We start from the raw sequence: 26,548 nt of genomic DNA on the forward strand, positions 1-26,548 counted from the left end.
TAAAGGCTAAATCGTTTTAGTGTGAAAATCGGATTAGACCGCGATTGAACCGCCGGTTCTCTCCAGAACCACGGTCCAACCCGGTCCAGGCAGAATCCGGTTCAAAGCTATATATAAAAACACTGTTTTTCTTCTTGTTCCTTGCAGTGCACGCAGATGCAATCTCAATTGCTGCAATCGACAAATTTCACGGTCGAATTTCCTATTCCTTCCTGTTCCTCGCCGACGACGGCCGACAACGACGTTGCCGCCGAGGTGTGTTGGTTTGCAGGCTCACAAGGCAGCAGTTTCACTGCTATATGTGCAACGTTTGATAGCGACTTCTTCGGCTCAGACGGTGGCTGACGACGACGATTTTTCGTTGCTGTTGTGACCGGTGACTTCTCAAGCAACGACGGGGGCTTTGTAAACTTTTGGATCAATGCTTAATTAAGGCTGGGAAAACTTTTGAAAATTTTTCAAATTTAACTGCATGGCATGAATTTATGTTTGTACAATAAATGTATTTATTGTTTTCAAATTTAAAGCAAGGCAATGATCTTTGGTTTAATTAATAAAGGCGTCCACATTATTCTCTCTTATCGTATAAAAATTAAAGAGTATTTGTATGGGAAGCAGTAAGCAAAGCAACAATATACAAATGCAGATTTTATGACTAAACTGTAATTCCGGTCCAACCGATCGGTTCAAACGGTTTAACTGGTCCGATCGAAACCAGTACTTAAAACGGTTTTTATCCCGATCTGGTTTTGAAAACCTTGACTCATATTGTTATTTTAGAATAATTTATAATCAGAAAAACCTAATATACAAATATTGATCTTAGCTGAAGAAATTGATAATTCCTATATTTCCTCAAGAAAAAAGATACATTTGCAGATGCAAACATCAGTTAAAAGACATACAATTAAACCCTTAAAAAGATAGGTGGAAATTCATTTTTGACTTAAATATTACATTAATCAGCCAAAAACGTATCCAAGTTTCTGAGGTCTGATACAGTAATTTCATGGAAAGGTTTTCCCAATGGCTTTTCGGCAAGAAATTCTTTAGACACACATTGCATTGTTGGCCGAGATTCTGGCTTGGAACTCAAGCATGCAAATGCCATTGCAAAACAAACCACAATATTCTGCAAAACCTTTCCACCATATGGAGGTGCAAGACGTGGGTCTAAAACACCAGTTAACGTTATATTTGGACTAGACGGAGATGACAATGATGCAAGAAGATCTCCCGGATGGCCTCCCATTAATACTTCTAGTACTAAAACCCCATAACTATAAACGTCACATTTTTCTGTCACAACCATAGTGTACGCAAGTTCTAAAAAATATCAAAATTAACAATTAGATTAGTTCACTTACCAAAGAAATATTTAAAGAAAAGATTATTAGAGTTGCAGTTACCTGGAGCAATATAACCGTATGTGCCTGCTCTTATGGTTCTATTGGATGAGTCAAAATTAAGAATTCGAGCCAAACCAAAGTCAGCAAGGAAGGTCTTTGATTCTGAGTTCAATAGAATGTTGGTGCTTGATATATCGCGATGAACAATTGGCGGGCTGCAGTCATGATGCAAGTAAGATAAAGCATATGCTACACTCTTGATAATGTTCACCCTCTTGCTCCAACTCAATTTAACTGCTTCCTCATCATTGCACAACAAACAGAACAAGTTTCCCTTCTCTATGTACTCATAAATCAAAAACATGCATCGTCTATGTAAACAAAAACCATAAAGCCTGACAATGTTTCGATGCCGTATTTGGGATAGTAGATAAGACTCATTTTGGAAACTATTTAAGAAGGTTGATTCTGAACGGTGAAGCTTCTTCACAGCAAATACTTGGCCACCTGGTAACCGTGCTTTGTAAACGCTGCCATAGCCTCCGGTACCAATGCAATACTTGATGTCAAAATCCTCAGTTGCTTTAATTACGTCCTCAAACACAATTCTTCCATCATAATTCCATATTTTGAACACATCTCCATTCCGGGTTTCTCTCGTAGTGTGCTCAACATTTTTATTATTCTTCCGCTTAAGAAGGAAAAAGTATCCGAAAATTAGAGAGAAAATTACAGTGGTAGGCACAAAAAATATAATGAAGCAAATGAGGGGATCTTTTATAAAGTAATAATAGTTCATGATCGCTCGTGTTAATTACCACGCCTGGGGCACTTTTTGCTTAAATGATCTTCGAAATTTATAACTTGGACTTAAGCTATAATCAATTTCTTTGGATCCATGAAAACTCCATTAAGACTACAAATTTAAAGGCCAAAGTCTTCTGGGATGGTTCTTAAGCGTGGTCTTTGCTCACACGTTCACGCGAAAACCAAAAACCCCCGCGTAGTGCTTACTGGTTTTCTGGTCCATTTTCCACTTACGTGTGTTGACTGGGAGCCATTGCTAACTCCCAAGGTCAGGGGCAATTAAACTTTGGCCATTCACGAAATAGCCAATCACTAATTTTATGATTGTCCCAATTATGGTGACATATTAAATAGTGCCAACTGCCAATAACTCTCTCAAATTGTCACCAAGGCAGTTGATGCAATTGGGTCATATCAACTTGCCATGGGTGCACTTATACCCAATAGTAGCTTACAACTTGGACCTTCAAAAGCAGAAGTTATAATTAATTTCTTTAATTTTCTAATTGCAGCGATCCATTAAAACTCCATGATGACTACAGTTTTAAAGATCAAATTCTTCTGGGATGGTTCTTAAGCGTGGCCTTTACTCGCATGTCCACATAAAGGGAAAAACGCCCCGCCTAGCGATTACTGGTCTTATGGTCCATTTTCCTCTTAATTACGTGTTGACTAGAAGCCAATGCCAACTCCCAACGTATGAGGTGGGGCAATTAATGTTTGGGTTACTATCCTGACTCCCCTCACAATGATTCAATTTCAAGGGACCAAGTTAAATTTTGACATTATAATCTTAGCCAAAAAGAAAAAACATAGGTAATACGATGATGGAATATTAAAAATCATATATAAATGTCTATGTAAAAGTTAAGGACAAAAACCTGAATGTTGTATTCTCATTTTGGACATAAAGCAGTCAATTTCTTTATGAATGATTGTCTTCATGTTGAATTTCGCTGTGATTTCCTTTTCAATATATATTGTTAAACTATCATTCAAAAAATTATTCTTTACATTTTCTCTTGTATCTTGATGCAAGAAGAGTAAGAACTAACCTGATTTGTCTATTGATTAATGGATAAATTGCCACCTTCTTTATCTTTACCAATCCTTAACACAATTCATGGATGTTTGATGTTTGCACTCAATTCAAGATGATTTGAAATGTCAAGATCAAAATATTGAAGCTCTATCCTCAAATGCCCTAACTTATGCGCTATGAAATCATTGGGATAGAATTTATTTTCAAGTTTGGAAATATCATCAATGTTAAATAACCTAAATCCACCTTAGGACCTAAAGTAGTGCTAAGAACAAGTAATTCCACAATGTGCTCATTAAATCTGATGTTCATTTCTTGTAACTAATAATTGATTGTTGCAATGAAGACATCTACTCTATAGAATTTCTTATTGTATCATACAATAAATGTATTATATTATATTAATTGGATACATCTTAAAATATGTATCATTTTTTATCTGTATCATATCTGATCACAAAATATATATCGTATATCATAAGATAGTAATAACAATGGTCATGATCATATGGTGTAGGAAAGCTAACAAAAACTATTGAAGATTTTAGAGGATGCAAAGAAATTTATTAATTAAAAATTAAAAAAATATTCAATTATTTGTGATCACCTACTTTATTAATATAATTAAGTAGTATTGGTAAGTAATGTATAATTATAAAGGGATGAGATGGTTACATATATATAAATAATTTAGCTTAAATGAAGCTGGTAAAGAAGTATATATTCAAAGAAAATTTAGAGATTCAAGCAGTGACCTGGAGCAATACCTACATATATATAAATATCCCTATGCGCCTGCCATTATCGTTTATTCCAGGCCAAAATAACCGAAGTCAGCAATGAATCTCTCCAATTCCAAGCTCAATAGAATGTTGTTGGTGGATATGTGACGGTGAACAATTGGTGGAAGGCAGTGATTAAGACAAAGCATGTACCACGCTTCTGATCAATGCTCACTTTCCTCTTACAACCGATATCACTATTGTTAGATAATTTTTTCTTAAAGAAGACAACATTTCATTAATTAATTGTAGATAAATTTGTCAGTTATGGTGTAAACCATCAAGTATAAGAGTGATACGAACCTTAGGAGAACTATATCTCAAAAGCTGGCTATTGAGATTGAGGAGCTCAAGGCCATATAAACCCCACACTAGTTACTCATACTTTCCAATATAAGATTCAAGTCTCATATCTTACTTGGGATCCTAACATACCATCACGCTCTGCAACCCCGACGCCCACGCGGGCTGGCTGTGCGCTAGCTCCCTGCTAGCCCCAGGCGAACACTGCAATGTTAGCGTCACCACCTACACCGCACGATTGCAACTGGGAGACATGGTGATGGCTTTGATGATAGGTCCCAGTCAAAGCTAATAGATTTGTTTTTGTTGTTGTAAACAATATTCTCCTCAAGCATCAACTGGAAAAGAGTTTAAATACCAAAAAAAAAGAAAGTAACTACTTTTTTCCTAATTCTTAGATAATATCTCTTAGTGCGTACATGTTCCAGACCATGTCTTGCATGTTTCCAGGCCACGTCTTGCTTCTAGACCACGTCATTCTGCATGTCCACTGTACACGTTTCCCTGCACTTGCATTACATGTACATGTTCCATGCAGTTGCGTTCCACGTTCCATGCATTAATCAAGGTATTTTTTTAATGGGCACTCTCTTGGACCGCCTTGGCCCATCAATACCTCCCCCTTGAACAGGAACCTTGTCCTTAAGGTTCAGGAATCAATACCCGATTGGGCCTTCCAGTTGGGTTTCGGATTTCTCCTCATCTTCGGAATAATGGCTATAGGTGCTACCTTCTAATAAAAGGAATTGTGGTCTTTGGCACCTATAACCAGGTGTAAACTTCTCATCACAGTTAAAGCAAAGACCTTGAGTTCTACGTTTCAGCATTTCCTCCCATGTAAGCCGTTTTAGTGGTGATGCAACATTGACCTTTGTTACACTAGCCGCATGTGGATTAAATGGTTGGACAATTTTTGGTTGCCGGCTTATTTGTTCATCCTTCATTCGGGCAAGGCTAATAGCTTCCTTCAAAGTCTGTGGTTTAAACATACGAATGTCATCCGCTATCTCCGCCTTAAGTCCGCCCATAAACGTTCCCACTAGAGCCTTTTGAGTCCAACCTCCTACTCGATTCCCCAATCTTTCGAATTCCTTTTGGTAATCTCATAAAGAACCGATCTGTTTGATCTTTGACAACGCTTCATCGAAATCCTCATAGTCAGTGGGTCCAAAACGAGCCCAAAGTTCTTCTTCGAAAATTGTCCATGTTAGTTCACGCCCTTCTTCTTTGTAGGCTCGACGTAGCCATTGCCACCATTGATTAGCTTCACCTTCAAGGTGGAATGACACCAAAAAGACTTTTTGTGTTGCTGGTGTGGCCTGATATTCAAAAAATTGATCCACTCTGTTGAACCATTCTGTTGGGTCATCACTTGAGAATCGTGGAAACTCAAGTTTTGCAAATCTGGATGAGAACATCTGGCGTTCCCCCTCAACATTATCTTTGTATTCAACTCTGTTGTGGCGCGGTTGATCATTACGAGCATTAGTGTTGCTGCGAGATTCTTCTTTGTTGGAGAGCAACACCTCAGACAGCTTGGTGAGGGTTTCTTCCAGATGGCGCAGCTTGTCGGCAAGACCAAGCTCCATTCGATTCACGCCTTGTTGAAGTTCTCCTAACCTAGCCTCCAAATGTTCGATTCTTTCTTTGTTGGTTGTCATGATGACGAAAGCTCTGATACCAAATGATACGAACCTTAGGAGAACCACATCTCAAAAGCTAACTATTGAGATTAGAGAGCCCAAGGTCATATAAACCCCACACTAGTTACCCATACTTTCCAATGTGGGATCCAAGTCCCATACCTTGCACTTGAGATCCTAACAAAGAGGAACAGGGTTTCCTGGAATTCTTTGTTCTCATGTGGCTAACTGCCTATCTTGCGGTCTCATATTTGCATGAGTTGTAGCATTAACTATATATAATTGCCAAATGGCCGAAAGACTTATTCTCACCCAAGGTACAGTGAAATCTCAAACTTATATTTTTCAATTTTCAAAAACTCAAATACTTATCTATCATCTAAAATCTGTTAAATTTTTCTATTATAATCAAAAGTAAAATTGTTATTTCACTAATAATATTAAAAAAATTATAATTTTACCTCATTTCCTTCTCCAGGTTTTACAAACTAATAACTTTATCACTGTCTAAACATTTCAAGTTTTAAAAAGTGACTATTCCATCCCTCTCCCACCTACCCCTAGGTTTTTCCTTACCCCCTCTTCGTCCACCACTCTGTCACTGGTGACTTTGACTTGCCATCATCGGTGAAATGTTAATGTTTCAAATTGTAATAAAAGGTTAATGTTTTGCGGTATGGTCAGCAAGTCGTTGTAGTATAGTGGTGAGTATTCCCGCCTGTCACGCGGGTGACCCGGGTTCGATCCCCGGCAACGGCGACATTTTGGATATTTTGCCACCATTTTCTTTCAAATTTCTTGGACGTAAGACTTGTCAGCATTGATTAGAGCCAAGGCCAAATAAAGAATTCCCACCGAAGCCTTGACAAAATATGAAAATAACATGTTTTTATCCTGTTTGAAAAAATCATTTTCCCACCCCTCTATTAAATTTAGTGAAAAAAAATTATTGAATTTATTTTTAAATAATTGAAAAGATAAAAAAGCTCTCAAACTAAAATTTTTATTAAATAACTTTTTACCCATAATTTATATTAATTTTGATTAAAAGTAATTAAAAAAAGTAAATTATCATAAAACTACAAATTAACAAAAATCTAAAATAAATATTTTAAATATCCAAATTATATAATAACCTACTCATTTCTTCCTTTCACCATCACCCCTTTCTTCCTCTCTTCCCGATTTTAGCTGGAAAATAATAATAATAATAATAAATAGTAATAATTGTATTAGTAAAAATATAGATAAAAGTGTCAATGACCCATAATTTTTCAAAATATTAGTGGTGTCAAAAAATATTTTCAGGAGGTTTTTGAAAATTCAAAAAAGTTTCGACGTATTTTTAAATTTTTAAATTTTAGTATGACCCTCGATAGTTTATAAGATACAGTTATATTATAAAAAATTGAATATAATACAACAAATTAAATGTGTAAATATCATATTATAAACTATTGGGATCATAATAGTAATTTTTAAATATATAGGGTAAATATGATAATTTCTAAAGGAGCAACACCGTGGTCAGAGCTTCAAAAAGATTTCAAGGATTAGTTTATGAGTTTTTGAACTTTTCTAAGAGTTAAATTATCTTACTTAAAATGTTTGGGTCTAATATAAATGTCTTATTTTATCAAAATTAATAGATAATAAAATTATTATTTTATCCTTAGATCATTGGTTTTTAACCTAATTTGATTTGGATGGGAAAATATGATTTACTATAAAAAAATTGACTAATACAAATATAAATAAGAGTGTTAATAATGTATAATTATATATTTAGAACCTTATTGAATTTTTAGAAAACGTTAGGGGGTTAATAAATTTTAGAGGTTAATGAAATTTGAAAGAAGTTTGGGTGTTATTAAAATTTATAAAATTTCAATATACCCCTTGATAGTTTCAAAAAATGTGTTACACTCCAAAAAAATTGAACATTATGCAACAAATTAAAAGTTTAAATGTTATATTACAAACAAGAATGACCATAATATTTTTAAAAAATATATGGGATAAATGCAATAATTTATAAAACAAGATAGAAAAATATTCATTTACCCCAATAAATTAGAAAATGGTATTTACACCCTCATAATATTGTTCATAATACACTCTAATAAAATTTTTATAGTAATATTTTAAACCTTATGAACAAAATGACAATTAGTGGCACCTCGATAATAATAGTTTAATGAAATAATATAAATACTTTTTAACTATGAAAACTAACAATTGATTTTGATAGATTGATGAGAAAATGGTTTTTCAAAATTAAAGGATGTGCATACACTTATAAGTATATAATTGTGTTTAGAATAAACCATAGGTGGGAAATAGTCATTTGACCTATATATATTCAGAATAATCTTATGTGTAAATATTATATTATTATATAATTAAATATTACTATATTTTTAATTTAAAATTATCTAATTATATAATAATATTTATGTATTTATATATAGTTTTATTGATATATCTGGAAAAGAGACCGAGTGTAATGTGGACACTCTTTATTGATGATTTTCAGAATTCAAAACTACATACTCGTACGGCCTAATATTCATAACAATTGGGTTGGGCCGAGTTGGGGATCCACTCCCTTCCTGTCCCTGAATTAAAAAAAATAAAGCCCATAGCTAAAATATTCATTTTAATTTTTATGATATATTTCTCTGTCACTCATAATTCTTCTTACCAAAACCAAAGAAAAGAGCAATCGCATGCCATTTGCCAAGCACATCTGCAACTTAAGCTAATAATTGGAAAATAAAATGAAAAAAGAGCTTTAAAAATTGTTAATCAAGCTCAAATAACATATAATTTTCTTTAATTATTTCTATTTGTTCAGTCTTTTATTAACTTTTTAGTATTCTATATAAATTTTGGATAAACTTATTCCTCATATAAAATTATAGTTAGACATGTCAAATGGGTCAGGTGACCCGAAGCACAAAAATATAACCCAACTCAGAAATGCTCAACGTACATTATAGTAGCTTGTAGGTCGACCTAGTTCATTACTATTTATATGATAATTAAAATAATTAATTAATATAAAAAATTATTTTTTATTAAAATTAACAAAAATGATCTATTTAAGACATGATTTGACCCATTTAAGGTCTGATCTAACCGGACTTTATACACATAAAATATATTGTGTGTCTTAAATATTTTTTAGATTGATTTGGTTTAACCCATGGACTCTTTTGATTATGGAAGAGGATTAGACCCCAAATAAGAAAAAACGAAAACCAAGAAGAGAAACGACATACATCTACAATGAGGTAAGTGGTGACGACAATTAAACAAGCCCATTGTGTGAAATTAGCGTCTCTAGTTACTTGTGGTCTTTGACAAAAGTCGAATGACTAAGTGCCAAACAGATTAATGCATTGCATTGCACTTGTCAATTCTTTCTACGAGCCCCGACACCAAGCTTTGAGCGTCGTTTAGCTCCACCACCCTAAAACAGAGTCAAATTTTGCTGCAACTACTTGCCAAACCTTCAACTTCACACTCCTTATTTATTAATTCAACTACATTCCATTTCCACCCCATCTGACGACAATCTTTTAGGGCAGTAATAGATTAATATTGGCCTGTCCCTGCAAGCCTGTTTTTTTCATGTAAAATCAAAGTTATTTGTGGGGATGCTGCTGCCCCTTTCATTTTCTTTGAATTATTGATGATGAACCCTCTATCCTTTCTTTCTCTCAAGCTTTTTTAGGTAGACTCCCAGATTTGGGGCATATCTCTAAGGTCCAAGATTTCCCCATTTTTGATCTTTTAGTTTTTCTCTTTCACACACCACTTCCCACACACTAGTGATTAATGTTCAGATATTAAACATTAGAATAGACAAAAATTAATAATTATAGATAATTTGATGGGCATTTATTTGTTTTTTTAATTTTCTAGAATAACGGTTCTGTTTGTCTTCAATGCATTGAAAATAATAAAATAATGTGGTTCAAAGAGTCTTTTTGGGTAATTTAATCATCAATTCATGGAGTTTGAAGTAAAACAATTGCTAAGTGCCAATGGAAGACATAATATGCTTGTTGTATTTACAAGAAATAAGTATATATTTTGATTTTAATCACTCTCATAGGCCCTATCTTGTCTCTTTTAATGGGGTTTAGTGGGCATTTCATTTTTTTTTAATATGAATTTGTGGAAAATTAATAGTGGCCACTTCAAAGAGCAAAATCAAGTGATTAAATAGTAAAATCTAATATTAAAGCAACAATAAGTGTTTGTGGAATTAATTGAGATTAAAGAATAAACTTAATTATTATTAATGGGTTGGTATACTTGACGACAACGAAACGAACATAAACCCCCCCATCTGTCATGCCTTTGCCAAATTAATCCTGAATCCTTTGAAAATCTGCATTCAAACTTCAAGCAGGTTTTATTATAATAAAGTTTAAATTATATACAATTTTAATGTAATTATTACAATTGTGATGTTTACGTGATTTAATTTATAACAAAAATTATGGATAAGAGTAATATGCTTGGATACACTAAGTATTCCCAATTAAGGGGTCTATAATCTAGTTTAAACTGTAAAATCATATTGAATAATTAAAAAATTGGGTTTTAATTAATAAATTTAAAAAAAAATAGTTTATAATTGGGTTACAGCTTAAGTAGTTTACAAACCAAACTAAACCGTAAATCTCGTGTTTTTAATTTAATATATATATATAGGCCTAATGACCATTGCCACCCATGGTTTGAAGAACTGACATATTTCCACCATTTAAGTTAGAAAAAAAGTCATTTTCCCACCTATATTTTAAATTTATTAAAAGTTATTGTATAAAATATTGAAAGGACAAAAAAGCCCTCAAACTAAATAGCACTTTAACTCCAAAATTTTATTGAATAATCTTTTATATTCCTAATTTATATTAATTTAATTAAAAATTAAAGAAAATTACAAGCATAAATAAGGATGTTAATGTGTATAATTGTATGATTGAGGGTAAATTATAATTTTTAAAAATTTTAGAAGTGCCAATGATTTTTTCAAGGAAATTTTGGACATTCGAACAAAATTTAAAGGTGTTTTTTTTTTTAAGTTTTAAATTTCAGAATACAATTCTTAATAGTTTAAATAAATAACAGTTATACTCTTAAAGAATTATAATAATGCAGTAAATTAGAAGTTTATATAACTTGGTTTTTATATTTATTTTTGTCCTTTGGTTTACATATATATTGTATATGTATTTCATGTTTATTTTATATTTTTATTTCATAGTCTAAATAATAATAATTTAATTATTATTTATTAAGTAGGAAATATTTGAAAGTAAATAAGTTTTTAATTGGTTCAAACCTAATAAAAACCTATTTTTTAAGTTTAATTTGAAACTTAAAATAGCTTGATTTAATTTAAAATTTTTTCAAACTATTTTTATTAGTTTGATTTAAAAAATTTTTTAAGTCACATCAAACCAGACCACGTACACCCCTATTTCTAACATAGAGATATCACATTGAGAGACTTGACAATAAACTCTGATGAAATCGTTGGAGAATCATAACAACTTCCTAATCTATCAATGTTGTAATTCTTGTCAAAACACTTTGATCCTAACAATGATTTCCTATTGAATATATATGCTAGCGTATAAAGATGGATTTAATCTGAACTAATCTCGAATAAAAGTGAGCATGAGCTCTGCTCAAACTAAGAAGGGGTCTTGTTCAAACTCATATTGAAATTGGCAGGCTGAAATTATGTTATAACTCAAAATTAGCTAGTGTTGCAAAATTTTGGCTTCAGTATTGATGTAAATTAAATCTTGGCTAGAATTGAGTCAAACTTGATGTCAATACGGTTGAACTCGAATCAAATGCTCAAATTTTGTCAGGATTATGTTTAATTAATTAGAATAAGTGAAAAAAAAAAAACAAAAGCTTTGATTGCATTTGTTTGCACAGGCTAAAAAATTTAACTAAAAATATCAATAACATAATCTATTCAATATAAGATTAAATTCATCCATCAAATCAATTCCATTCAACCATATGAATGACCTACAAAAAAAGAGACCTAAAATTTTAACTGGAAATTTCATTCAACGACCAAACCAATTCCATTCAACATTATCCATTGTCTGAAAATTGTATTTACCACCAAATCAATTCCATTTAACAACATCCATTATCTACAAATTTTAACTAGAAATTTCATCACCTACCCGACTAATTCCTAACATTTTATTACATTATTCATTCAACATACAAGTGGTGGGAAGTTGGGATTCCACCAAATGCAAAATATGATCAAGTAATCAACAAGTATTAAAGCAAACAACATTGCTTATGCTTATGGTGACAAGCCTATAACCTACAATGACATTGTATCAAATCTAAGGCCAAGAAATCTAAGATAGACTTCATATACTAGAATCAAGTATGAACTCTAGTAGATCCATCTAAAATGATAAATCATATAAGGTATAAATAATACTTCAAGAAGAAGACTAACATAAATAGTAATGTGCATACCTATAAGACAAGACTAATTGCTAAAGGTTTCAAACATAACTATAACATAGACTATGATGAAACTTTTTCGTCAGTTGTGCCAATTGATTCCATTGGATTATGCTTGCAATTGTTGTATACTTAAACTGTGAAATTTGACAAGTAGATTCCTTAAATGAAACCATGTAGACAATGTGTATATGACACAATTTGATGGTTTCATTCTTGAAGAGTAAATTGATAAGGTGTGTAAGTTGCATTGATCTATTTATGGACTCAAGCAAACTTTGACGAGTTTGAACATTCATTTTAACAAAGTCGTAATAGAATTCAGTTTCATAAAAAATGAAGATAAACCTTGTGTATACATGACAGTTAGTAAGAGCACAATGATATTCTTGATATTATATGTCGATGACATCTTGAGTATTAGAATTGATATACAAAACTTATAATCGGTAATGACTTGGTTATTTAAGTGCTTCTTCATAAAAAACTTAGGAGATATAACGTACATCCTCAATATAATTAAGATCTATTGTGATAGATTAAATAGGTTATTTCACCTATATCAAAATGTATATGTCAACAAAGTACTGAAGAGATTCAACATGAAATAATCCAAGAAATGATGTCATCCTATGTAATATGGTATATATCTCTCGAAGGATATATGTCCTTAGATATTAGAGGAGAGAGATAAGATGAGTCAAATCTTATATACATCTGCTATTGGATCCACCATGTATGTCATGTTATTCACTTAGATTGATGTCTCATATGTCTTAAGTATTTATAATAGATATCAATCAAATCCAAGTGAGGGTCATTGGATGACTATCAAGAACATTCTTAAGTACCTAAAAAAGACTAAAAATGCTTTCTTAGTTTATGAAAGAGATGAGGAGCTCACTATAAAAGAATACATTGATATTGGTTTCTAAAAGGACAATGATGATTATAGATCACAATATGGCTATATTTTAAGTTTGAATGGTGTTATAGTTAGTTGAAAAAGCTCTAAGTAAAGTACTATAACGAATTTTAAAATGAAAGCTAAGTATATTACATTATCTGATACAATTAATAAGGTAGTTTGGCTCAAGAATTCATGTATGAACTTAGACTGATTTCTAGCATTGTTGATCTTATAGAGCTATATGGCAACACCAATAGGGTAATAGCTCAAGCAAGAGTCATATAGAGTTGAGACAAATGATAACATTATCGACCCACTAACCAAACCTCTATCATAATGGAAGCATGATAGACACATAACATTATTTGGGATTAGATAAGTGACTTATTAGCTAAAATGTAAGTGAGAGATTGTTGAAGCAAGTGCTCTAGATCCAATTATCTTGGCTAATGTATTTGTATTATGCATCACATTTATATTAAGAAAATGTTAATACTTCATAATAACTTTACATGTCTATGTAATGGATGAATGTCCTTGGAATGGTAAAATAGTGATAAAACAATTAACATATCTCTTGATCATGAGAACCCTATATGTAATATAGTGGCTATTCTAGAAATCTCTATAACCCAAATATTATCCTAACTTAGGACACAAATAATACAACAAGGTTATCATAATGCTGAATGACTCTATTGAAAATAAATGACGAATTTTATAGTTAAAATTGTTTGTTAACAACCAGATGCAACATATGAGTACATCTTGTATGCGTATTCACCAAACTAACCTACTAAAAGATTTCATATAGATGATAACTCTAGTATCTATAATTATATCCTTTAACAAATGGTGGTGTATGTGATTCTTCGATTTGAGATCACTAGACTATCTTGTTCATCAATCGATATAGTTTGATACTGGTCTAACATAGTTCTCAAGTTAGAATTATCATAATAGTAGTGATTGTCTATATAAAAAAACTATACAATTGTTACAATGAATTAATAAAAGATTCATCACTCTTGGTTATGAAAGTAGATATCTTATGGGTCATTTGATAGATGTCCACAATCACTTAAATCTGTGGTCACACTGAGGTTAAGTTATCATTTAATTTAATGTTATTATCATTGATGCAAAAGTTAGATAACATGAATCAAGAGTTAATTTGAGATAAACATTACTTTTATGTCTCAATTTTGATAAGATATCAATTAATGAAGGAATTCAATTTCACGATAACCGTATCCTTGACAAGTTCTTGTCTTTCATTGTATTTTCATCATTTAAGCGACCATAATGTTGGTTTGTCTATGGATAACTGACATATTGTAGATTCATCACAAATTTATTCATTATTAGCATGATAGAAAACCTATGGGTCACAAACAAAAGGAATTGATTGCAAGATTTAGAAGCTATGAATTGTAAAAAGTTAATCACATCCAGATTTAGGGATGGCGATTTTGAGCTTTGTAAGGTTATTGGAGCTAAGTGAGACATCATCTTACTTCAGGTATATAACCAAAAATGGATGGGTTAGAGTGACATTTAAGAAACCATTGTCCAATAAGATAAGGATGACAAGTAAGTGGAACGAGTTTTCCACTATCTGTTAGTATTCCTCATTCGGAATTATTACCATTTAATATGGAAAATTGTTGACCAGCTAATGTACAATTGCATTGTTGTTGGAACACTCAATCCACCATGTGTATATGAACACAAAGTTATGTCACATGCTCAAGCTTTTGGCATTTTACATACATTCTCATATACACTCACCCTATAGCGTTCTAGCAAACGTTTGAGCTCATCCATCGCTTCTTCACAACCATCTACCTCGTGTGGATACCTCAAAGCCTTCTTATTCTTGGTTGGATAGTGGTAGACTTCTCATTTCTGTATTAAACTGAAGAAACCGCCAACAAAAGTAAATAAATCCAAAAACTTCTTCATTTATTTTAAACCTTAGTTAGACACCATAATATTTCCAAACAAAGGGAATATAAATTTTCTGGTGGTGTAAAGATTTAACATTTAACTATAACTTTGGTTCAAAGTATAGTTATTAGTTTTATTTTCTTTTTCTTCTTCTTTCAAATTACTTCTTTAAACAAGAGGCAAAATTTTTCAAAACTAATTACCCCGAAAAAAAAAAACTTTTTTTTTGCCAAACTTGGAAATGTTTATAGTTGCTTTTTAATTTGCATGAATTCCTCAAAATAGATAAATTAGGTTGAATTAAGATTTGATGGCTGCTGATTTCTGATTAATGGAGATAAGATTGGAAAAGATGGAATTTCGTCTGAAACACTACATGTTTACACAAAAGAAGAAATTTAAAAAAAAAAAAAAAAAAAGTCAAAACTCCATTCCCTTTGGCAAACTACTAATGCGGTAGTTCACTAAACTTCAAACTTTGACTTAATGCCAAAAATCAACCCCTTCCCAATCAATAATGAACTCAAACTCTAAATTTATATTTTAAATTAATATAATTTCTTCTCTTTTTTTTTTTTTGTTAACCGAGAATCTCGTATATATTTATTAGATAGATAAATTCAAAATATAGTGATCTGCTCATAATCACTGCAGGTTCGAATCTTGATATTCACTTTGAAAATTCTAATACCTCACTAGTTTTGTTAACTCTTAGAGTCAAAATTTCTTCATACTTGAAATGTTTTTTCTGCTTCATTGTTTACTATCGAGTTAAAACCTTCAATTGAATTCAAATACCTTCATGCTCTTTCTAGCTTGACATGTGGGTGAAAGAGAAAAATGGTTATTTTTCAATTATTTCGACAAAAATATGGCCACTTTGGATTGTTTCCAAAACATTAACTTTAGCTTTCTTTTTTTGGACATACGGATCGATTTTTTTTATTTTTTAATTCCAGAAGTAAAATTACTCCTCAACATAAGGATATTGAGATTGAAATTTTTTTTTTAAAAAATGGGTTCATAAATTTAAGTCATTTTGGTATTTTTAAGAATAATGGTTGTTTGGAAATACACTTGGGATGACTGTTACCCCATTCAAAAGACACACAAGTAAATGATATATATTCAAAATTTTTCATATACAATAATACAAAATTTGATTAGATCGATTCAAAATTAATGTTACATCCATAGAAATTATACATACTTTAACAATTAAAAACAAATTGAATACAAAGATAATAAGATGTTTGGTAGAATAAATTAGAATGATTAGATAATTATAAGAAAAGAAAAAGAAGAGAGGAGGATTAGAAAAGGACTTTGGTGGTGGAGGTGGGCACAAATGAATATGAAAAATGTCAAAACAAGATTAGAAAGGTAGTATTAGGTATGAAACATCACCAAATCGTATACTCAATAAGGCAAATTAATCAAACTTATCTAACATAAACATTATTATTAATTGGTGCATCAAATCAATCATCTTCATCTCTTGAAACTTGCACAAATGATCAGAAGAGTCAAGCTTCTAAAGCGACCTGCCTTTGCTTACACTCAACCAAAGTATACATGTAATTATTGGTCAATGCCACATTGAAACTTTTGTTAACAGAAGTTTAAACTTATAGAATTATCCTTTGATGTCTTTAATTTACTTATATATTATATGGTCATTAGATTTTCGTAATGTTGAATATTATAGTACAAGATAGTTTACTATTTTGTCTCACTTGTTCACCTTCTTTGAAGGTGGGTGCAATGAAAAGGTGTCTTTCTATTGAAAGGGTATTGGAATCAAGTCATAAATTATGCACTTTGCAAAAATCTATATCTTAATATTTGGTTCGTGCTAAATATGAAACCCATTTGTTTTTTTATGATCCTGGATTTGTTAGCCAAGACTGGATCAGAGAGTTACATTGTCATCCTTCATTTAAGGGTTGACAACAATGCAATCCTTCTGTTTCAGAAGCTAACAACATGCCCCCAAAATCTCAGCCATGATATTAGAGATAATGAGAGGAAAGGTAATCATGCTATCTCAATGCAATGACATATTAAACTTTATATAAAAATATGAAAATTTGACATTTTATTCTTATTTCTTGCTTATAAACATGGTGTGACTCCAATCGATAAGAAACTTTGCTATTCATATTATTCAAAATACTTTTGTATTAAAAATATTATCTTTAATGTTTGAATATGTGACTTTAGTTTCCTAAAGGAATGAAGTAATATTACCTAGGGATTGGAGTAAAAATGTAAGGTGCCTTATCTAAAAACTTAACAAAAGGGACTATGATACTAAGGCATTTCAAACTTTAAATCTTTTATACCTAATGTTAAGTGACAAGTTTCACCATTAAACCTTAACTATTGTAATGATTGGATGATGTTTAACAACTTAAATTAGGCAATATTGTTTGTTCATCCTTATAATTTCATGTTAATGTAATATCAGTATCACATTGAATTTTGGCACAAAGTTTAGACGATGTGGGATTACAATTGCCTCTCTTTATGTGATGCTCTTGTCACATCAAAAATTTTGAAACTCTCATTAAAAATCGGATTCACTCTTTAATATTTTTAAATGGATTCATTTTATTATTTTAATTTACCTCCAAAGCTTAAAAGACACAATCAAGAAGAAGAAGTCACTTTATTATTATTATTATTCTAGAAATTCAACTTGACCTAATATCATTTATCATCGGCCTCATTTTTGTCAACTACTCAAAAGATTAGTCTATTGAGTTATTTTTATTTGACTGTTCAATAAATTAATCTATTAAGTGATATTATTTTTAATTGTCTTTATAGGTCTAAAATCAATTCTCAAGTAGGGATTGCAACACTATAAAGGGTGTTATGCCAGTACATCTATCTAATGGGGTAATTAGTTAGTAACTTATAGATAAGGGGTAAAATGGAAAACTCAAGAAAGTATTAGATGGAGGAATTTTATTCCGAGGAGTGGAATGTGGAGTAGTGTAGACTGTAGAGTAGGCCCAACCAAAGTCCAACGCAAATCCAATCTAAAAAGTGTAGTCTACGCAACGCATGGTTTTGCTAATCCGCCGATTCTTTACCATTTAATCGGCCACACCCACACCTACCAGCTTTGATATATATTTATTTATTTATTTAACAATATCCATACCTATTTTTTCACATATATAATATATCATCATATAATTAAATATTATTTTATTTTTAATTTAAAAAATTTTAATTATTTAATAATATATTATTTAAATATCTAATAAAGAATTCAAAATAAAGTATCTATGTGTATACGTGTAAAGGAAAAAAATAACTATAAATATATTATTAAATGTAAAGAGGTATATCATTAGATGTCTCCAATGTTATTTTTTGTATTATTTATTATAATGTAGTTATTTGAAATATATAAATAAATATATATTTAATGTATATAATTTGTTATTAGATATTATTTTTAATTTAAAATTATCAATCATTTGATAACATATATAAAATATGTATTATTTATATATTCAAAATAGATATATATAATATTAGTGATAATATAATATTTAATACATAAAAATTTATCAATTGATTTATATAATAATATATATATGAGTAATATAAATCTTTTTTTTTTCTCTCTTTAAAATCATTTCGGTTGTGGTGTATTATTAATTTGTAGGATAATTTAATAAGATGTATTGTATTATTGTCATCAATTTTTCAAGTTTGGTGAATGCATTTGTATTTTTAATTATTAATAATATAATCAAAATCCACATCTCCTGTGACTATATATGTCGTTTAGCTCACGGGGCTCTGCGGTGGGTAGCCTTTCCTGTTCACTTCCATTCTACAGGTTGTTAAACAGTTTATGAAGAGACAGAGAGAAAGAAAGAGCAAGTCAGAGCTTCAACGTTAAGTTAATTCAGAGATGGGTTGTGCGAGGTGGTTGGTGGGGTTGTGTTTTCTAAGCTTAAACGTCATTTCTGTCTATGGAAGTGTGGTTGAAGGAAGCGTTTTCATTAATGGGAAAACTGCCATTGGAAGGATTGATGATGATTTCATTTGTGGAACAATGGACTGGTGGCCTCCTGAGAAATGTGACTATGGAACATGCAGCTGGGGGAACACCTCCATGCTCAATCTGGTAAAGCTTTTATCTTTTCCTCTTTACTTGTTTTTTTTTTCTGTATTTTGTCAACAATTTTCCAAAATTAACTTGGTTTATCATTTGAATTACAAAAGTTTCAAAATTTAATTCAGTGCATTGATGAAAATGTAATAATGGAAGTCTTCCATTTTTGCGCAGGACCTTAATAACAATATTTTCTTGAATGCAGTGAAAGGTAATAATTCTTGGCATCAATTCTGATTAATTATTAATGAGAAAGCTTTTAATCCTTTATGAAGGCCTGAAAATTATCTGTTTGATGGATCAGCTTTTTCACCATTGAAGATTAGATTGGGTGGCACTTTGCAAGACAAGGTCATATATGCTACTGAAGATAGTAAGCAAGCCTGTGTTCAATTTGGCAAAAATACTTCAGAAATGTTTGGTTTTACTCAGGGTTGTTTACCGATGCAAAGATGGGATGAACTTAATGAGTTTTTCAAGAAAGCTGGGTATGAACATTTGTTTAGTTTTCTTGTTTATCTAGATTGAGCTGTTTTTATGTGAAGTTAAACCATTTAATTGGCCTATGTTAAACTCAGGGCTAAGATTATTTTTGGGCTAAATGCTCTTGCCGGACGGTCTGTGCATCCTGATGGTCCTTCTGAAGGGGTTTGGGACTCCACAAATGCTGAATCCCTGATAAGTTATACAGTAAAAAAGAACTATACTATACATGGTTGGGAGCTTGGTAAGTTCGCTTTCTGATATTGATCATTAATCTTAAAAATTAGAACTGTATTGTTAAATGATAGTAAGCACTTGTAATTTCTTTCTGAAACAAGGCAATTGCGTTTGTAATTTGGCTATTTGATGGTCAGGGAATGAATTGTGTGGAAGTGGAGTTGGAACAAGAGTTGCAGCAGCTCAGTATGTTATTGACACCATGGTTCTACAGAATATTGTGCAGAAAATATATACGGGTGTGGAACCTAAGCCTCTGATAATTGCACCAGGAGGATTCTATGATGAAAATTGGTTTAAAGAATATGTAGATAAAACAAAAAATTCTTTAGACGTGCTCAGCCGTCACATTTATAATCTCGGCCCTGGTAACTTTGATTGAAAAAACTGATTCTGAAGTTTATCCTAAGCCTCAAAGTATGTCAGCTGAATTTGACAGATTTGCATTCTTTTTTAACAGGTGTTGATGAGCACCTTGTTGAAAAAATTCTTGATCCGTCTGTTCTCGACAATGAGGTCAGTAAATTTAGTTCAGTCGAGAACCTCATCAAGAACTCTGGGACTTCTGCAGTTGCTTGGGTTGGTGAGGCAGGAGGTGCATACAACAGTGGCCACAATCTCGTTACCAATGCATTTGTGTTTAGCTTCTGGTAAAATGACTATTGTCCTCGACCAAAATCCGTCTTGGGTCTTTATGGTTGATTTATAATTTTTGTTGTTTTGGGCATCACAAACAGGTATTTGGATCAACTCGGTATGGCATCAGTTCATGATACGAAAACATACTGCAGACAGACATTAATCGGAGGAAATTATGGTTTACTCAACTCCGCAACCTTTGTACCAAACCCAGATTACTACAGGTTATTTATCTATCTTAGTTCTTCTGTTAAGTCACTGCCTGGAAACTTTTAACTTTTAACATCTTATAAATGCTTATGCTGAAGTCCATGACAATGCAACAGTTACCAAGTTTCAGATGATTTAGATTCATAAGAGAACTAATTACTTATCCATGGAAAATGCAGTGCTCTTCTTTGGCACAAATTAATGGGAAGAAATGTTCTGTCTTCAAACTTTTCCGGGACCAAAAAAATACGCACATATGCTCATTGTGCAAAACAATCGGCAAGTTACATTCCCCTTTTGTTTTTATTAACCCTATTTGAAGTTACGAATTTTTGGAGCTGATTATAATTTTGACCTTGCAGAAGGGGATCACATTACTACTGATTAACCTAGACAATAGCACCACAGTTCATGCCAATGTAATGTTAAACAAAACTTCAGTGTTGCGATACCAGCGCAAATCTCAGAGCACAGAAATAGTTGAGCTACCTCAGGCTGCTGCAGGTGGTAATTCGAGAGAGGAATACCATCTTACAGCAAAGGATGGAGATTTACATAGCCAAACTATGCTACTAAATGGAAAAATTTTGAGTGTAAATTCACAAGGAGATATACCTCCATTGTTGCCTTCAATTGTAAATTCAAGAGAGGCAATAGTGGTTGATCCTTTGTCTATTGTATTTGTTCACATGCCAGATGTTATTCTCCCTGCTTGCAGCTGAGCTAGCAGTAGATGGAACTCACATTAGTTCCATTAAGTAATTACTGATCAAATAAGATAGAATACAATTAGATCATTTCCATTGGTTATCCACTGGGAGAAAGTTTGATAAAAGTAGTGAGCTATGAGTTAAATTAATTATATCACTTGTATTTTGGCTTAATTTGATTGTAAATAAAAAGGGTAAACTGCATTCAATGAAAAAAGATTGAGCCTCAAGTTATCCCATTTTGGCAAAATACTAAAAATACATATTACACAAGTAATTGAGCTGATACTGATTCAGTCATGTCAAAGACCCCCACAAGATCCTGTATAAATCTGAGCGTTTCATTAGAAAGTTTAATAATAAAATTAAAAAACAGAGGGTCGGAGAGCACTACAAAAAGTTGGTCAGATTTCACAAAAACATGACTTCACAATACATATCACCAATGTGCACCACAGCAGTTAACAGCCTTTACAACAAAGTGGCCTAAAATCATATCCAATACATCATCTGGTTGGCCAACCAACACTTTTTCAGTCAAAATATCCAGATGCAGTTGGATGATGCATTATCTTTTCCTTTTTCTTCTTAGTGTTTAAATTAGTGGAGAAGGTATATTTCTCCACTCAGCTAGTGGAAGATATGATGTTAGAAATATTGCTGAATTATGTAGTCTCAGTTGGGATACTCAATTCTAAAACCAACAATAAGAATTGAAATGAGGTAAGTGATCTCTTGTGGAATAGTTGTAAGGCTTACCACTGGCAAATGCCAGCCATACAGTTGCACCAGTCCAGTAGAAAAATATTGATGGAGCAAACAATGACAACTGCAAAAGATAAGTGATAATTATAAGGATAAAAACCTATGGATACAATTGTCATTACAGAAATCAAGACTAGGAAAAAAAGTGATGTTACTTACACTCCATGAATGAGTTGAATCAAGGAGGAAACCAGTTAGGGCAACAGTGTTAGTAATACCCTGAGTGGTAATAATTGAAAGACATTTTTTGTTTATTCTTTCTAAAAATGCTTATACAGCCTGAAAATTTTTAGGAGATACGTAGAGAGAAGCATACTTCAATTGTGAGACACTAACAGGAAATGTGTAGCATAACCAGACCCATATGGCATTATCTGTGGTACATAATTTACTCCAGGGTTGGTCATTGTTAATCCCGAACTTCTTAAAGTGTTATATTATGACATAGTTGTAGAGCTAAAAGAAAGAAAGGCTAATCCAAACGAGCAATTTTACCCTTAGAAAGTCAATATTGAAACTTTTCTACCCAAAGCTCTGTGTACTCATTAAAAACTGTTAAAACATTTGCTGCATTATTCCATTACCTATCAGACGGTCGCAGATGAGTGCAATGCCACTTAGGATAAAGACTTAGTCCTTAGTTTTGGAGGGTTATTATCAAGGAAAAAAAGTGTGCATTGGCAAGAGTCATTAATTTGTCAGTCCTTTGCATTATAAGTATAGTCATTGTCAAGTGGCAACCTGAAGAGCAAGCTGAATGAAACACTGTATTATGACAAATGCCTTTTTCCCTTTTACACCAAAAGGGAATATGACCATTCAGAAAGGGTATACCAAAAAATCTGGTATACAGGAATCGTGTACTGATATTAGTGGATTTAAGCTTGAATTTATTGACCATGCTTTGTTGCCTAAGATAAATTATCTGAAGGTACCCAGAGGAAATTGGAGCACATACTAAATGAAGGGGTATAATCTTACTTACTAAAAACATACTTGCATATTCAGGAAAATATCTTGATGGTTCCAGTGACGTCCTGTGGATGAGGGGAAAAGACGTGTAAGCCATTTACATCACAAGGACAGGTGAAATCCAATTTGTGGTGCCCTATTATCAGAATACAGGAATTGGATAGTTCAGTACCTGACAAACCAAAGCTTGAAGGGTCTCTGCATTAGCCTACTGAGTTTAAATTCTGAACTTCTTTCTTCCATTCACATGTTCCATTAAGCACACACACACACACACACATATATATATTGGGAAAAGAGCATATTATGGCATAAAAACTTCTAACCTTTCTCAAAATAACTAAATAAATTCAATTTGTACCAGAATTACATTGCCAAGGAACTTTGGGCTTCATTGATATCACAGCATATAAACTAGTGTGTGGATTCTAATTCTATAACAGGATTTGGCTGAGTAATCACTCTTCACTTGGAATACAGAGGCACAACTATTACAGAAAAAACCATAACTTTCATGATTTTAGCTACCAGTTGTATAATTAAACTGAGACCCGCACACAGGGCTAAAACTACACAGAGATGTCATTATTCTTCTAATCATTTTTCAGCCAGTAGTTGCTATCTGTTTCATGGAAGTAAAATATGCACAGAAGTAAAAGAAACAAGTTAATCAAGATGTGGCAGTTCATAAGCAGAAACCAGGATCTACCCATATTGATCGATTGGGACTCTATTACATTGAACGAAAAAGAAAAAGAAACGAAGAAGTAGGTCAATAATCTGCCGAGCTCAGGGATGGTAACTCACCATGCTGTCCCAAGGAAGCCAAATATGTAAAATAAAGATTCCCAGCGACGATTCTATATAAGGGGAGGGGCCAAAATGAGCCAGTAAAATAACTTGACAAATCACTACAGGCCGAACAGTCATTCAGTTTGATAAATTGATCATTTTTAGTTGACATATTACAGTTATCAGACCTCAAATCTATTTACTGGCTGCCAATATCTCTCTGTTTGACTGATATTAAGGATTTCTTACCAGATTAGATACGAAGATACTCAATGTACATTTCAAATTCAACCTGTTACAAAAAATGAAATGAAAGCAAAATTTTCCTAGTTAAGGCCTGAATGTTATTGCTAGGATTTAGGTTACAGGATAGAGAAAAAGTGAGAGGGAAAGATAATAAAGCTATGGAAAAGATATAGACAAAACAGACTCACCAAGTAGTATTTAACCATACTTACATTACACAATAAAACTATATATACCCACTTTGAGTATACAGATAGGTACATACTTATATGTGTCTTCGTATGATTAGATGATTTTGAATTAAAGATAAAATAATATTTAATCTTATTATAATATATAAATGTGTATTCATTTATATACTTAAAATAGATACATATAGTATTACTTTACATTAAATTACACGTATCTATCTCTACAGGAAACCACAAAAGATTACATGTGCAGACAAATAATAACAGGATGTTAAAAAGAATAAATTCTTGTTGTTTGCATAAGCAAGGTTTTTAAAACCGGACCGGAGTAAAAACCGTTTTGAGTATTGGTTTCGGTCAGATCGGTCGAACCGTTTGAATCAACCAGTTCGACCGGAATTCTAGTTTCATATAATAACTTAAAAAAATTATATCTAATTATATATGTTTTACATACTAAATTTTATATTATGCATACTTTTCACAATTAACAAAATATATGTGTTATTAAACATAAATTTAATAAGTGATAACCATTAACTTTGCATCAAAACAAAATATATGTATTAAAAAATTCAATTTAATAAACATATGCATTATTGAACACCCAAACAAAACACAAATAAAATACATGCATTAAATAAAATTCACAAGCACTAAAATTGAAAGCCTGTTAAGGTAAAATTTAAAATATTACATGTTGACTTGTTGACCAAATTATAAGAGGGAATTACTGTAAAATCATCTTCACAATTATCCAAAAAAATTGTTGTACACCGTTTGACCAAAATTTTAAAAAACTGCAGTATGTTTCAGAGTTTAAAACTTCAAACAAATTTCACAATAAATAAAAAGTTTACAGCAGCAACGGGATTTAAAGCCTTACAAACAACCAACTACCGTCGTTGCGATCTTGTGAGCCGGCGATTGAAACCAACGCCTCTCAGCGTCGTCGTCGTCGTCGTCTTCATTGTCAGCAAAAGATGAATCAACAGCGCTGAAGCTGGAGAAAGTCGTCACTTGCAGCAACTCTTCTTCTGCATGCATAGCAAGGAAAGGAAGAAGAAAAAATAAAAGGTTTCATAGTTTTTATATGAAACCTTGAACCGAAAATCGCTTAAACCGATTGGACCGCGGTTCAGATGCGAACCGGCGGTTCGACCACGGTCCAATCCGATTTTAAATCTAAAGTGGTTCGGTCTTCTACAGTATTCATCTACAGTGCCGGTTCACGGTCTATCTGGTTGGGCCGACCGGTCCGGTCCAGGTTTTAAATCCTTATGCAGAAGTATGAGCACATAAAATCTACATGTTACTCATTTTTTTGGATCTAACATGTGTATTATAATATTAAAAAAAATACAATGCTAACAACAAGAACTGTCAGCTCCTCTCAAAGGTTATATAACCTCCCAACTAACTAAGACAATCCAAAATACCTAACTAATAATTTTTTTCTCTCTTCCATCCAACTACCTCTTTTATAATAAACTCATCTCATTCTTTTTTCTTGGGAAAATTAAAAAATTTTATAAAACAAAAAAATATAGTACAAAATATGGGGGCATACCCCAAGCAACAACAGAGAACACTCAAAACAAAACACAATGAGCGTACAGACTTTCAAAGAAACTGAAACAAATTAGATAAAAGTCATAATATGACAATAAAAATAAGTGGGCTCAAACCAAAAAGAAAACTAAGTAGCTGGTAAATAGCTAAACTCATACCATCTGAGCAATTAAATACCAAAGATTATCACATATCAAATATTATCTTCCTAATTAATATCTAATATTATCTAAACCAATATTATCCTCCTTTATAAAATTATTATTCTAATTAATA

At 32.0% G+C, this 26,548-nt stretch overlaps 2 protein-coding genes and 1 non-coding gene across 3 annotated transcripts; 2 read left to right on the plus strand and 1 right to left on the minus strand.

Moving 5' to 3' along the window:
- Positions 1–822: 822 nt before the first annotated feature.
- On the minus strand, positions 823–2,235 carry LOC123195261 (MDIS1-interacting receptor like kinase 2-like). The gene is made up of 2 exons (XM_044608917.1): positions 1,410–2,235; positions 823–1,326 (listed from the first exon to the last, which is right to left on the minus strand). The coding sequence occupies exons 1-2, from the start codon at positions 2,146–2,148 to the stop codon at positions 959–961; spliced, it is 1,107 nt and encodes a 368-aa protein (XP_044464852.1). The 5' UTR covers positions 2,149–2,235; the 3' UTR covers positions 823–958.
- Positions 2,236–6,613: 4,378 nt separating this feature from the next.
- TRNAD-GUC lies at positions 6,614–6,685 on the plus strand. The gene has a single exon. It is a non-coding gene; the product is annotated as a tRNA-Asp (tRNA).
- A 12,447-nt stretch (positions 6,686–19,132) lies between these two features.
- On the plus strand, positions 19,133–21,821 carry LOC123194317 (heparanase-like protein 3). Its single transcript, XM_044607491.1, has 9 exons — positions 19,133–19,467; positions 19,630–19,666; positions 19,760–19,943; positions 20,034–20,182; positions 20,313–20,543; positions 20,636–20,825; positions 20,913–21,038; positions 21,204–21,303; positions 21,387–21,821. Exons 1-9 carry the CDS (start codon positions 19,252–19,254, stop codon positions 21,744–21,746), a joined length of 1,593 nt encoding a protein of 530 aa, XP_044463426.1. The 5' UTR covers positions 19,133–19,251; the 3' UTR covers positions 21,747–21,821.
- The last annotated feature ends 4,727 nt before the right edge of the window (positions 21,822–26,548 follow it).

Source organism: Mangifera indica, chromosome 13, assembly GCF_011075055.1.
Source record: "Mangifera indica cultivar Alphonso chromosome 13, CATAS_Mindica_2.1, whole genome shotgun sequence".
Classification (NCBI taxonomy): domain Eukaryota; kingdom Viridiplantae; phylum Streptophyta; class Magnoliopsida; order Sapindales; family Anacardiaceae; genus Mangifera; species Mangifera indica.

What these genes read in the sequence shown, in the direction of transcription:
- LOC123195261 (XM_044608917.1), bottom strand. Translation starts at nt 2,148, where the DNA reads ATGAACTATTATTACTTTATAAAAGATCCCCTCATTTGCTTCATTATA. An exon ending in ATACGGTTATATTGCTCCAG is followed by an intron (nt 1,327 to 1,409) that starts GTAACTGCAACT and finishes GATATTTTTTAG; the next exon opens with AACTTGCGTACACTATGGTT.
- LOC123194317 (XM_044607491.1), top strand. Translation starts at nt 19,252, where the DNA reads ATGGGTTGTGCGAGGTGGTTGGTGGGGTTGTGTTTTCTAAGCTTAAAC. An exon ending in ACACCTCCATGCTCAATCTG is followed by an intron (nt 19,468 to 19,629) that starts GTAAAGCTTTTA and finishes ATTTTTGCGCAG; the next exon opens with GACCTTAATAACAATATTTT. An exon ending in TATACATGGTTGGGAGCTTG is followed by an intron (nt 20,183 to 20,312) that starts GTAAGTTCGCTT and finishes TTTGATGGTCAG; the next exon opens with GGAATGAATTGTGTGGAAGT.